At 37.3% G+C, this 14,695-nt stretch overlaps 1 protein-coding gene across 1 annotated transcript; it reads right to left on the bottom strand.

The window, feature by feature from the left end:
• Window positions 1-7,428: 7,428 nt before the first annotated feature.
• Window positions 7,429-14,695, bottom strand: LOC108669326 (proton-coupled folate transporter). Its single transcript, XM_018156630.2, has 8 exons — window positions 14,601-14,695; window positions 13,730-13,906; window positions 13,206-13,358; window positions 11,023-11,599; window positions 10,480-10,575; window positions 9,753-9,980; window positions 8,690-8,846; window positions 7,429-8,107 (listed from the first exon to the last, which is right to left on the bottom strand). The coding sequence occupies exons 2-8, from the start codon at window positions 13,889-13,891 to the stop codon at window positions 7,720-7,722; spliced, it is 1,761 nt and encodes a 586-aa protein (XP_018012119.1). The 5' UTR covers window positions 13,892-13,906; window positions 14,601-14,695; the 3' UTR covers window positions 7,429-7,719.

Raw genomic sequence — 14,695 nt, 5'->3', positions numbered from 1 at the left:
TTGTCATTCATAGTACATTTATACTAAAGCATGAATAACAATACCTCAATATAAATTAAAGACTGCCACTCAATATTTTTAAATATATGAAAAAATCAAAAAAATCATGATTTTTTTATAAAAAAATCAAGTGATTTAATCACATGATTTAATTATTTTGATTTAATCATTGCCAACCCTGGCTGAAATATAGAAATAATGCACTTATGAGGTTACAGAATTAATTTCAGGTGAAGTTTAAAAACTCGAAACACGCCAAGGCCGCTGATTACAATAACAATTAATACGGCGTTAGTTCTCCAGAGATGATCCGTATTCTCACTAGACCTACAGTTTAGAGGCCACTTCTGGTGCAAATTTAACCGCTAAGAGCCGGCGACAGTCATTCTCAGTCTTAGTCGATTTCCGTCCGTCCGTCCCATTATAAAAAATGTTGTGCGCATAACGCGCTAGAACTGCATTTATTAAGTTTTCTGATCCGCCAATTTTTTCAGTCACTGTCCAATTATAAAAAATTTTATTCGCATCACGCGCTAGAACCGCATTTTTTTGTCCCTCAAGTTTTTTCCGTCACGATACGGGAGTTGTTCGGACCGATCGTTCCGTGGATAACTACTTGTTCAGAGTGGTGGAGTTAAGATCTCGTCTTGTCAAATATTCCAACGCATATTACGGCGCTTGTGCGATGTCTCGGACAAATGCAAAAACTTTAGTACTGCGCATATCTCCATCATAAACAACGTGACATATTTTGATATTCATGGTCCATCATTATCGTGCTTTTTAAAAACCCGCCAATAAAGTGTATTTTAGGCTGGAAAAAAGGCAGTGCAACTCATCAACGCGATAACATTTCTTGCTTATTCGCTTCACCGACGCGTGGAACAGGCTTCTAGCTGAAAGCAAATGGGGTTGGTCTGTTTAAAATAGAAGACCTAATGAAACATAAACTATCTCAAATAATATTAAAAGGTCACCAATAAATCGGCACTAACATGGACCCTTGTGCCCCCTAATACTATTCCGTACGATTACTTTATAACATTATTTAACTAAATTTATCGTTATAGAAAATTGAGGCACAAATCGTTTTCTAGATACGCTTTAAACTTGAAACAAAACTAGCCTCCGTGCGCTGTAAAATTATTGCGTTATACTAGCGCTCACTTTTTTGCGAGTGCAATATACCACATTGCTACCAAATAATATTGCTAACATTTATTCAGTGAAAAATGTGAAAGGTGACGCATATGTCCGTCTGTTTATAGCAATGTTTGATATTAGAGGTGAAATATTTGTAAAAATTTATGAATGCTCTGTAACAAATAGAAAATTATGTCTGAAAATAAACAAGGAGGCATATATGTACATTGTACAACTAGACCCTGAAGTGATAATTATAAAAGGCCGCGTCTAAAATAAAAATTAAATTTCCTAGATTTCTTTATAGGTCATACTTATCGTGATACTATAATATTTCCTGGCCAGTATGCTAACGTTGTAGTTTTTCGGTGGCCCCATCATCATGTTATAGAGCCCGTTGTTTTGTATATGACCATTGTATAATTACAGTGCTGATATCGACCAAGTATCCATGCCCTAGCTGAACATTTCTCATATCAATTCCTTTTCCAAGATGAGTGATATTAAAGAGGGCGATCACATATATTTACAATATATTTTAACAACATAAAACTTAAAAGCGTTGACTATTACAAAACAGTCGTTTTCCGTTTGCTTCGAAACAGTCGTTTTCCGTTTGCTTGACATTTTTCTCTTGCAAAACTGCTGTGCGAAATCTCTCCTGTATAAAATCACAAATTTTCTGTGAAACTCACTATTCTTTTTTATATTCGCGCTTGCAAGCAAGCCTGTTACTCGTCGTGAAACTTGACTCCCATGCGTGGGAAGGAATTTTTTCCCAATCTTGTCGAACACTCATGAAGGTCGCTAAGAACTGAAGGTTAATGATCTGCGTTAAATTCAAAGGCCGGATAGCGTGTCTTCGACTGAAGACAAATAAAAATAATGCGGATAACAGTTATTGATTTAGGCATGAACTCTCGCACGAAATGCATTTAAGGCAATCTTAATCAAATTCAAGGGTAATTCTTAATATTGCCAGTACAAAATCAGTGCGTTGAAAACTGGAGAGAAGTGATGACTGACGTGATACGAGACTGACTGAAAAAAAATTCACTATCGCAAAACTAAGAAAGGATAGTGAAGGTGAAAATACATTTCTCGTTATAGAAAGTGTAATGAAAGTAAGTTTAGTGAGCGCCATCTTTACTATTTTTAATACCTATCTTTTGATAACGAATCCCCGGTTTGACTTAGAAATTAATTATGAACAAATTCTCTCTCCTTTGTCTGTTTCTCTTCCGAATGTAATTCATTTCCATACACCATAACGATATAATCTCGTTCGGATACCAAGGATGTTCTATTCCAAGTAAAAAGGGATTTAATTGCGACTCTGGAATAACGGTGCTTGCGAGCAAGGTTCAAGGTGGGTAGTGTACCATTTCTTTGGGGGGAGAGGGGGTGACGCCTTGTTTATGTCGACATTTTCGGGCCTTGAAGGCAAGCCGGATTAAAGTGAATGAGTCACGAATCACGAAACCTTGGATTCAGGAGGACATATTCTTCAGGACCGCCGGATTGCCTCAGTCTATAAATAGTTCACGTGGAGACAGTTACTTTATTTTATGATCGTATACCATCGTAAATATATCCTATACAATGTACTAGCTGGAAGTCTGGGACATCCAGTAGTTTTCGCGTTTGCTCGCCTGTGAGGCTGACCAAATTCTGCTTACGACTTTATTCACGCTGCGCAGGAATAGGGTAATGTTTTCACGGAGTTGTATAATTTTTTTAGCTGCACGTGAAATAGCGAACAACGTTTGTGCCCAAGGTTCATAGTTTTTCTATCCATTCAACTATTTTCGTTGCTGCAATTTTATACGTATTAACTCAGTATTTATTCATCGAATTCATTCTCAGTATTTTTTCATTTGATGACGACCCGATCGATGATTCATATGTCATCTCACTGTTCTTAAAATAGTATCATTTAAATGATTTACTATAACCCAGACCTGCAATATTGCTTTCTGTCATTCTCATTTTTTGTAATTACCTAACTTAATCAGCTAATATTTGAAATTTACAAGTACATTTTCTTGTTCATCGAATGATGGATAGACTCGAATCATATAATCCATCGACAGAGCAAGTGGCTTAAATTGTTGAAGTTCTCTGGTCATCTTGGGCAGTTTATTTCGTTGACAATGTAGGAAACGCTGCCAAATGTCGACGGACATAAAAATTTACGAGTTTTACAACACCGCGGCCAAACGCGCGCACAGAAAATGTCTTCCCTTTGACGGAAATTAAAAATTAGTCTAGTACTGTACGCAAGAACCCCAACTCGAAGAACCTCTGCTTGTGAAGTAGCTTCATTTACCTTTTTATAATTTAGCAATTGACCCAATTTTAACGTAAGTAATCAATGTTTGGTCGTTACGACAGGCTCGTTTGCCTAGGTGGACGGGAAATGATGACAGTTAAATTTTTCGGGAAACTTCCCAGTGTTGAGTTGTCTTCCCCTAGGGCCAAAAACAAGGGGCTGATCACCGACACGTTCGGATTTCACATCAATAAAACTTGGTGTCTGACCGCTGCAACTTTTAAGCTATTGCCATTAGTCCATCTATTGCCATTAGTTCATACTAGCAATTAGTCAATCGATTGTCATTAGTTAATACCAGCCATTGGTCCATCTAATGTCATTGGTATATTAGTTGCCATTAGTCCATATTTTGTCATTAGTCATCTATTGCCATTAGACCATCTACTGCCATCAGACCATCTATGTTCATTTGGAGTGAAGCTGAGCTAAAATCGCGTAGCAAATAAATAAATAATATTTATTTATTTACGAAACCACTTCGGTCCGGTCTACGAAACCACTTGGGTCCGGTCTACGAAACCACTTGGGTCCGGTCTACGAAAGCACTTGGGTCCGATCTACGAAAGCACTTGGGTCCGGTCTACGAAACCACTTCGGTCCGGTCTACGAAACCACTTGGGTCCGGTCTACGAAACCACTTCGGTCCTGTCAAAACTATTACTTGCCAACTTTTTTATAATAATATGCACTTTGGCGTAACTAACATTAACTTTTACGTGACAAGTGAGTCTTTACACGCCGCCTAATATCATGTTCATTTTTGCTAGGTTTTGCTGAAAAATATCAAACATATTAATTGAATTCATTAATAATAATGATCCAATTTGCAAATAATTGAGTGAATTCCACAAATTTGAGTGAATCTGTACATAAATGCCAAACGCTTCACTCTACTTATCACCACCAAAATTTGATTCGAACCCTGTGCCCTCTGGAATTAGCGCTGGCTAATTCCAGACCACAAGAAAATCCCCCCTCCTGCCCCACCCGAAAAAAATTCAAGAACCGTGCAAGATCATCAGCGGCCATTGTGTTTTCTCGCCGTCTTCGCGTGAGTACAAGTACGATATATCATATTTTTGGGCTTTGTTCTGCGCTCCTGCATGTTTTTTCCAAGTCCTTTCCACAGAAATCGGAATTAAATCTCTTCACTTGATAGCCTGTACGATTTTAAATTCCGTACATTTTTAGTTTCCCACGGGTAATCAAATTATGAATTCATAAAAAGTCTTCTCTTCCTCTGCCAATATCATGACTACTGATTTTTTTCACCATCATTATGACTGCTCATTACTATGCGAGTCATTACTGCGATGTATCCGTGGAGACTGCTGCCGCTAAACTTGGAAGTGAGTGGCAATAACGAAAACAACAAATTTATAAAAAATATATTTGATCGTTCATCTATAGCATTTATTCATAACGCTCGTTCGAGGATATTTGTTTTTATGCTCATACACTAGCACTCGAGGCGCGTTGACTAGCAAAAAAAACCCACTGTTATGTCTTGCGAAGCTCGGATCAGACACCAAACTGGATATCATCACCAATTTTCTTTATTCGGGATATTATTTCTCTGCATTTTTTGTGTTCTTGTTTTTCAAGTGAACTATCAAACATGTGTCGCGTACTAATTAGGGTCATTCGAGCTTCAATAACATTTACAATATAGTTTTCCCAGTTTCATGAGCTCAATCTGTACGCAATTTTTTGCCGTGAATACAGTGACATTCAATCGGAAAATTTTGGCCTAAAAACGGAAATTAGGCTTGGAAATTGTCTAAAAACGGAAACGGAATTCATGTCCAAAAATTTATTTTTGAATATTTCTACTTGAAATGTAAGACTAGCATACCCTGAAAGCTTAATTAAGAATGTGAATGATTACGGTTTGTTTCGCCTAATTCCACGTGATATTTACGAAAACAATGGAGTCGTCGAGCTGCAACGTCCTTGATCTCGCAGCGTCCGAAGCCCGAGTTTGAAGGCCGAGACATTCAAAAGCATATCTGCCGCGAATCTTCCTTTACTTATTTTATTTTTACCACTATGAAATTGTATCATTACGGGTTCTGTCATATTGCATAATTTTGTGCTGGCCATTCGCATGAGTTCCTCGATTTCATCCTAGTGGACACAACATTTCCACAAACATTTTGTTGATGAAGCCTCATCGCACAGGACTATCGGGAATAACGCTCTGCCCATTTTTATAACCATTTTTATAACCCATTTTTTATAACCAGAGGGAATAACCCTCTGTCCCAGATTAAAATATAGGCTTACGAAAATTATCAAGACTTTATTAATATTGGACAAGTTTCTCAATTCTTCCTTCATGTTTATAGTTCGTAGATAATAAGTTAGCCGAGGAGCAGAATTTTTTAATGTCTTTACTGGAAAATAAACACTTCAAGGGTATAGGCAGCTTTCTGTGGAGCTAACAAGATCGCACATTTCATAATGGTTGCCCATAAAGTAATATTGTTTGTTTATTGACCGTGAAAGTTTCAAATACGAATCATGATCACATATGATTTCTTAGCAAGTTTTATAATAGCTCATATTTTTTTCAAATGTAAAAGCTTTTTGACGTATCTGTTTTGCAACACATCCGTGTTTCTCTTGAAGACTAAACTTCCAAATATAGAATATATGGCCAAATTTTTCTCATTCGTGCTAGCTGCGCTAGCAGTTAATTCTGATAGATAGCGCAGAATGTCATAAAATTTTTGATGAGTCACCATTCATATGTACATCAGTGTCCACATATTTTGTTTCTATTGTAATTTTCCGCAAGATTAACTTTAATTGCCTGACTGTCGTTCCTGTGTCATCGTTAGGTACTTTAATGTTCTTGTGAGTTCGTATTATATCTTCGGTCAATAGTAAGAGTGTATTAGTATTATATCGACACGCTCTACGTTCGTGGAAATGCGTAGCGCGTGCGAAATTTTAACTAGTGGCGGTCACATCACAGAGGCGGAAATCCCTCGATCAGCCTGCTCTTCAACTCTTCAACTTTTTGAAAGGTGAAAAAAACATAAATAACTCCTACGCGTTATCAATTCATTTCAATCAATCAGTCTTTATTCTCCCTATAGCCACTCTGCGAGTTTTGTGTTCCAGGCTCAAGTGTCATAAGTAGAAAAAAAGATGCTCAAAAAGAAAAAAGTTTCGTTGCCTTGTTCCAATCTGAGTTTACGGTCAATTATCCGTCAGATTTTTTTGCAGTGAGCTCAGTTTTGGCTGTCTGGGTAAAAAAGCTGGGAAATTTCCAATGGTTAATTTCCCGAATGCTTGGTCGCAATGACTAATCTAATTAAGGATTTTATATTGAACACGTGTCAATGTCATCAACGAAAATGCTTTTACTTTTTCAAAGTCAAAAACTACTTGTATTGCTGTTTTTTATTAATTTATTTTTAAATTATAGTAGCCGATCTGTGTTGGATACCTCATAGTGCCAGTGTAAGTTTTTTAGTTGATAATAATTTTTCCAATCTATTCTATTTTCTATTTGATGACGCATTCTGCTTTCATTAATTTTCATCGCAAAAATCTTGGATGCACGATCGAGAGTTTGTTGACTTGTTACTCGACTCCATTCCAGCAATTATTGCGAAATAAAGCAGAGTGGGGACGAATATCATGTAGGGAAAATTCCCTAAATATGATAACACGTGCTTGACCAGAAAGACTCTCTTCGAGAATCGTCGATTTCTTAGAATTTTAACTAATTATCTGGACCACAATATGGCTGGCTCCTGGATGTCTCCGTCGCTCTCGCTAAGGCACGTAAACCTGTGGCCTTATTCTTATTATTATTTATTATTATTACTACGTCGTCACTTCCTCATCCGGTCGGTTGTCTCTATAGTTTATATTGTGTGTCTCATTATTCCTTTCAATTCTATAAGAACTGAAGCTAGGATAATAATTTGATTTGACATGTTTAATGACGTGTAATTAGTCAACAAACCTACACTGACGCTCAACATACGCTTTTTACAGCTGGCATAATACATATACATGCTGGCATAACACAATACACGAAACGACGTTCAAGTGAATAAACATAAAGTATAGTTGAGTAAACATTTTTTACGATAATCCTTCATTCATGATCTAATCGAAACGCAGTCACATTTTATTGTATAAAACCAAAGTTACCAATTCACGCAATAAATAATTTAACTAATCCTACGGTAATGATCACAGATTCAATATTCTACAACTTCTCAGTTCTCAGAAAATTTTATTTCGTCATCTGTCAAAGGATTAGAATAAGTTCTGTTGCGTTTTAATTCTCGTTGGACACTTGAGCTTTTAATTGTACCTAAGGAATAACTACGAGATGCAATTCGATGAACTTTCTCGTTGCATAGAATAGCGTTCAATTTAAGCCCTTCGGGAATTTCTATTGACAAGCATTCGGACTCATGTTGACTCGATACTGCCGGTTTTGATGCCGGTTGACATTCAACCGGCATAAAAAAATGTTCGGATCCTTGGACAGAGCCAGCCAAGATCGCGTTCGACAATTTCCTTGCAAGAGTGGATTTACCGGAGATGTTTTCCACGTCATCCTTGCTTGTGTTCTTGTTCCTGTTGACCGCGTATAGGCATCTGTACGCCGGAGATATAAAAGTAGTTAAAAAACTTATATTTATTGCTACATGAATAGATATCTTATCTTCAAAAAACACTCATTAACTAAAAGCACTTATTTCAGGAACCCGTTCAAAAGTTTCTATTCCGATTGGAGGTCAACTTACAGCGATGAAAAATAATATTTATAAAACCCCTTAGTTAATGATCATCTCTCTGCCAGGCCGCTCTACGCACGGTAAATAGCAGGAAAACAACAGAAAAAATACCCCAACGCTTTAATTCATCTTTCCTGAAACCAAGTTATATTTTATTACAATAATTTCTCTCCTTTTTTTTAATCTCTTCTTATAATAATTTTTATTTTTATAATAATTCTCTTATAATAATATCTCTCCTTATAATAATATCTCCTTTTATAATAATTTTTTTCTTAGAATAATATCTTCCATAATAATATCTAATATCCCTTCTTATAATTATTTCTCTTCTTATAATAGTTTCTCATCTTTTAATAACATCTCTTCTTCTAATAACTCCACTCCTCAAAATAATTTCTCTACTTATAATAATTTCTGTTCTGATAATACGTGCACTTACATAAATAGGATGGCAATAGCCAAGTTGATGGCGGCACCGAAGATGAACTGCGCCCCTGGGAAGGAGGCGACTGTGCTCTTGTATATGGCGGTGTAGCAAGCGTAGCCCGCCATGGGCATGAGGCTCGTCAGCGCTCCCGTCGCCGCAGTCACGCGGCCTGTACCATAGAACAAAATAAAATAGAAGTGTCGGCACTGAAGAAATAGGCCCATGGCCTGTTGCCGATTCTTGTACTTTTCGTGACTTGATTCACAAGGGATCCGGCCTTTGGAAGCCGATCTTTCCATAACTGACGATTGATTGAGATAGCTGCTGGACTTATTGCCTGGTCCATAATTTGCTAGGCATTTTAAGACTGAACAAATGTTCCTGCATAGCTTCGTCTAGTCTGTTCTTGAAGGCGTTCATACTCGGAGCGTCAACGATGCTATCAGGGAGGCTGTTCCACATGTCGGTGACTCGAAGCGAGAAGTCCATAACCACTTGCTTAGGCTTTTGTTTATTTATTACGAGGTTCGTTTCCATGCTTTGAGATACATATAGCGTTGGAAAATTTAATTTTTATGCTGATGAGAAACCAAGCGTTTTCACGAGAGCAGCTGGAGTTTGATTTGGATTCATTCAAGTTAATGTGTCAGTAGCCCGGTTCTTATATGTTGTGCTGGGCTGCTTTGCTATCAGCGTTTAAATTTTAGGCATAATTTTTTTTCGAATTTTTAACTTTTCGCCTCATCTTAAGAGTTCGTTTTACAGCCCAGCGAAAGCAGTAACGATTGTGAATTGGTTACGCACATGTTATTGGTTAAATACAAAATTTAGTGGTAGCGCAGACATAATAATCTTTCCAATTTCTGTTTTCAATTTTGAAGCTAATTTCTGTTATTGTACTAACAATACGCAGGGCAAAATTTTTATCAAAATCAATAGTTTTTTTACATTTCTTTATAAATTGCTTTGATCAACTTCTGCAAACCCAACCAACACTTCAGTGGAAAGTAAACTTCTTATAAATTAAGCATTAAATAATTGAAAATATAATTAAAAATTGAGACCCCAAACCCACCTTTCTCATCGGGGTCGACGATTTTCGTGGGGAAGGACCGGAGTGCGATTTGTGCGTTGGTGAGTAGACCAAGGATGGGTGAGACCCACATGATGGAGGCGTAAGCGGGACTCAGCACCAGAGCGTACGCAGCGAACTCGAGGGCAGACGATACGGAGCCGTACGCAACGAGCGTATAGTCGCTCGCTTTCAGCAGGTTCGACAGCAGCGGCACTAGGAACAGCGATGCTGCCCAAACAATATCATGGTGTGGTTATTTGTCTGGTTACTGTGTCTTATAATCTATACCAGGTTAATGAAATATAATATTAACCTCGTAGAAAATTAGCTTTCTGACTATAACATTTCCAGGACTTTGGATACTGCCGTCACAAGACCATGGTGTGGTTATTTGCCTGGTTACTTTGTCTTGTAATCCCTACCAGGTTAATGTAACATAATATCAACCTGGTAGAAAGTTAGCCCTCTGACAATAATTATATTTCCATGACTTCAGATACGGATGGCATTTTCGACGCTGGTAATGTATCCGCAGAGAATGCAGATACATTACCCATTGACCTGGCTTATGACCTGGCTTATGACCTGGCTTATGAAAGCACGCTAATAACTTGCATAGAAATGGAAATACCGATGAGACCTATTTGTTTTTAAAGTAAAAAGAGAGAGATAATGTTAAAGAAATTCGGTAAACGAGGCAAAATGTCAGCAATAAATGATAACTCACAGACAGCGGTGATGAGGATTCTGCTAGTAGTCCAGTAGCTGTAGTAACTTGCGTCCCAACCAAGAACGATACGAGCGAACAGGTACAAGAAGAAACCTGCAAACATATCATCTTGAGATTATTATCTATTTAGAGATGCAAAAATATTTCTACTTCTCAGGGATTTTTACCTTCTCGTCGTGAGTTCTTAGGGAATTGCATAATTTTGCCATTTTTCGCTCTATGTGATCTGGACGCTATGAACTTCGCCAAATTAGAGTTGTTTAATTTAAGCCTACTTTGTGTCGAACTTGTAGAGAAGTGACTATTAAGATATTTTCAGAATTTCCAATGGGAATTTGTTTAAAATCAAATAATACCAAAATTCGAATGATTACTTATGAGTTTACCCCCATCTGTAGCTTATTACAATTGATAAATTGTCAGATACACGACTAATAAAATAAGTCTAATCAATATGTCATAAGTCTGAAACTCAGTTAATTGAGTTTTAATATGGAACATTCCCCTAAGAATTAGAAAGCTAAAGTAAAATTTTCTTACTTCTGGCGGCTCTTCTAGCCATATTGCAGACGACAGATGTGAACAGGAGTGCACGATTGTACCCAGGTCTGGCTTTGAAGAGGGTATGGAAAGACTCCGCAACTCTCCTCCAGTTCACAAAATCCACAACCATCCTTGACAGAGTTACATCCTCTTTCTTGAGTGTCTGTTTGCCTGGCTCTTTGAGACAATTTCCAATCTTTGCGAAGGGTCCACAGCTTTCTTTGATGAAGAATATGATGTACAGTAAACCGAATGTGTTAAGACCAAGCATTATTGATAGGGCCATGTGATATGTACTGTGTCGCAGCACAAAACCAGTCAGGGCTGTGCCGATGGGTCCTCCAAGATACCAAAGTGAGTTGAGAGTTGATATCTTAAGGGTTCTGTCCTCTTCAGAGCTTATATCACTGGCATAGCTGAAAGCTATGGACATCAGCCCAGGGTTTCCGCCCCCTAACGACATGATCAAAGATGCGCCGTAAATTATTTCGATGGGCATCGAGGGAACCATTAGTACTAGCAGGTATCCCGCTGCGTTTATCACTTGGCACAGGAATGTCAGCACCAAAGGAAACTGTCGGTGGAAAATAATAAGGCCAATTGAAAGTAGGTGCATTAAACAATTATGTAAGGTACCGAGCGTTACATGAATTGGATGGACCTTAGCCCATTAGTCCATCCAATTCTAATTGTATTATATGATTTAGAAAGTCTGTAATAGAGACGCAATATGCTCTAGACATGGAAGAGATGGATTGAATGCTAGACACTTAGCCAGCGTCTACATGAATATAATCCTAGTACATAATTTTATCTCGCAAAAAAAGTGTGTTGAGATTACACGTTTGATAAAGGAATCATTCCCGCTTTAGAAGTCGAGAAATCTGAGAATTTAGTACACACATGACTGACCTAAATATAATGCGCAAGAATGTAAAATGATGATGCAGTAAGGCTTCATGAACCTTAAATTTAACGTCTTAAATGATTTTTACAGAGGTTTATAGCAAAATTGGAAGCCGTACCAGTCAAAAGACAGTAAATAAATAACTAACAGTATAAATAACAGTAGTTAATAATTTTAATAATATAATTACAGTAATTATTAATGTGTTTAACAAGCACAGCATTTTGAAAGCCCGAAGCAACAAAGAATTGTGGGCAACTATTATCGAGGTTACCTACGAATATAAAATAAATACCAAGGTAATGAAGAAATGAGCTGCATGGAGGAGTGCATGATTACGCATAGCAAAGCTCGCTTACAAGCAGCTGAAGGCCTACTCAGGCGCAGAGTCACGAAGTAAGTTCCGTGATTGAAAGCAAGCACAAGAGTCTTGCAACCGCAGAATTATTGATTGTTTTGTTCAGTACCAACTACTGAGATATTTCCTATGTAGGCTAGGTTTACTTGGATTCTAACTTGTGTCGCTATTCATGGCTTACGACTGGTGCGACAGTGTGGTGCGCAAATAATTTGGTAAAGGGCTATTTAATTATCTTGGATATTTACTATTTCATATTTGAATATTTCCGTTGAAATATTAATGAGTTATACATGATTGTATCACCATTATATTTGTGATTGTATCACCATTATATAATTTACGTGTGTTCATTTGTATGTATATTTGTTTTCAGAAACCATATGCGGAATGTTAAGTAAAAGTGAATTGTTGAAGCATTTGACATTTTGCTACGCGTAAATTCTACAGTGATGGAAAGATTGAATGCAAAAATCTGGCAATAAATTTATGCCACTGTATAGGTCGTCTTTAGGTCTATTGAGCCTATTAACGTTTGTCGCGAGGAGAAATTCGAAATTCTTTCCTATGACAATGAAATAATTAAATTAAAAAAGTGGAAGTTTCTGTTCATAGACGCATCAGCATTTAGTTTGGCTTAATCAACAATGTTGGTCAGTATGTTTATATTACTACATATTAATATTTACTACAGTAACACATATTTCGCGAAGTAGAATGGTTATTTACTTGAACCTGCGCGCAAATGAATATACATTTCAAAATCTAGAAATGGGACGTGTCAGGAGTTTCATGAGAGGTTATCACGAAAAAAGTTAATAATTCTGCTCCAGGTGTTAAGCTAGTGTACGTATAATCGTCAGGGAAATTAACAATCAATTTAATAATATCCTTCATTTGTAACATCACACTAACCTTCCGACCATACACGTCGCTCCACGCGCCCATGAAGAGTATGAATAGCAGCGCTACAATAGACAGTATAATGCTGTTGTAGAACGTGAACATGCTCAGCTCTTTCTGCACCAAGATGTTCGCCTCCTCGTGGAGCGATAGGTTGTTACACACCTACAAAAAAATCACCGTACTATTAGGTTTTTGGTTAGGTAGAATACAACTGCGCCTCTTCGCTTGTCCCGCAAAATAGTTTAATTCTAAAACCAATTTTCACACAATGCACAATGACAATTTTCATACAATGCACGTTTTAATCACTGATCTCCTAAGAGAACTCTAGCGTTTGGGTGCAAGTTTTATTCACTGATCTCTGGAAAACCCTAGCTTTTGGGTGCACGTTTTAATCACTGACCTCCTCCGAGAACCCTAGCTTTTGGGTGCACTTTTTAATCACTGACCTCCTCTTTAATCACTGACCTCCTCTGAGAACCCTAGCTTTTGGGTGCACTTTTTAATCACTGACTTCCTCTTTAATCACTGACCTCCTCTGAGAATCCCAGCGTATGGGTGCAGGTTTTAATCATCTGCACGTTCTCCATGAGTATAATCATAGCGTTGCTCGCCGCGCCGTCCACGAGCATCGCAGGCTCGAGCGTCGTGGCTTTGATGACTTGAAGCGCTCGTGTCCACAACATCGCTGCCATTCTCGTCTGTTTGATCTGATGAATTTATTATAACTTAAACAATTATACAATGACTTGCAATTGTTTTATAAATGATAAGCTTGCAAGTTTATGCGCATTTCACTTTTTTAATTATTGAATGAAAGTTCACTCGTTTAAATTTCCAAAATTTGATTGCAATCTTCGAAAATTCAAATACAAATTTTCTCAGATCCACTCGCGAAAATTCATTTCTATGTTACGTAAAAAAATATGATGCTTGGAAATAATTTGAAACTGAGCCTACACACGTGTTTCATCTAAAAACTAAATGATGCTTCAACGAGACAAGTTTTATCTCCGTTATAGTTTCATATTTTATTATGGGCGTCCTCAATGACCTCACAGCTCGGCAACACCATTGACAGCAGATGAGGTTCATACGCCTGCGTATGTTTGCTTGCCCGAGCACAAACTCAACTTTACGAAAGTATATTGTACAATTTGTGTCATTATTCCCCTATTGCCTGAACATTGAATACACAGAAATGAAACTTGTGAATCAAGTCGCGAAAAGTACAAGAATCGGTAACAGGCCATGGGCCTATTTCTTCAATGCCGACACTTCTATTCTATTCTTTTCTTAATACACTTAGCAAATGTGGTTCATATATAACCCACTGAATATTCCATAAAAATTTAGGGCATAGAATTTTTTTTATTATAAAATATAATTGATAATTTTACGTACCTGTGTTTTTGATTTTGTAGAATACAATTGCGCCTCTTTGCTGGTTAAAAATAGTTTAATTCTGAAACCAATTTTCACACAATGCACTTTTCGCA

This window comes from Hyalella azteca, unplaced genomic scaffold (assembly GCF_000764305.2).
Source record: "Hyalella azteca isolate HAZT.00-mixed unplaced genomic scaffold, Hazt_2.0.2 contig12682, whole genome shotgun sequence".
Classification (NCBI taxonomy): domain Eukaryota; kingdom Metazoa; phylum Arthropoda; class Malacostraca; order Amphipoda; family Hyalellidae; genus Hyalella; species Hyalella azteca.
This window is presented reverse-complemented; position numbering and strand designations above follow the sequence as displayed.

What these genes read in the sequence shown, in the direction of transcription:
- LOC108669326 (XM_018156630.2), bottom strand. Translation starts at nt 13,891, where the DNA reads ATGGCAGCGATGTTGTGGACACGAGCGCTTCAAGTCATCAAAGCCACG. An exon ending in CGCTGGGATTCTCAGAGGAG is followed by an intron (nt 13,359 to 13,729) that starts GTCAGTGATTAA and finishes ATTTTTTTGTAG; the next exon opens with GTGTGTAACAACCTATCGCT. An exon ending in GCTATTGCCATCCTATTTAT is followed by an intron (nt 8,108 to 8,689) that starts GTAAGTGCACGT and finishes TCCGGCGTACAG; the next exon opens with ATGCCTATACGCGGTCAACA.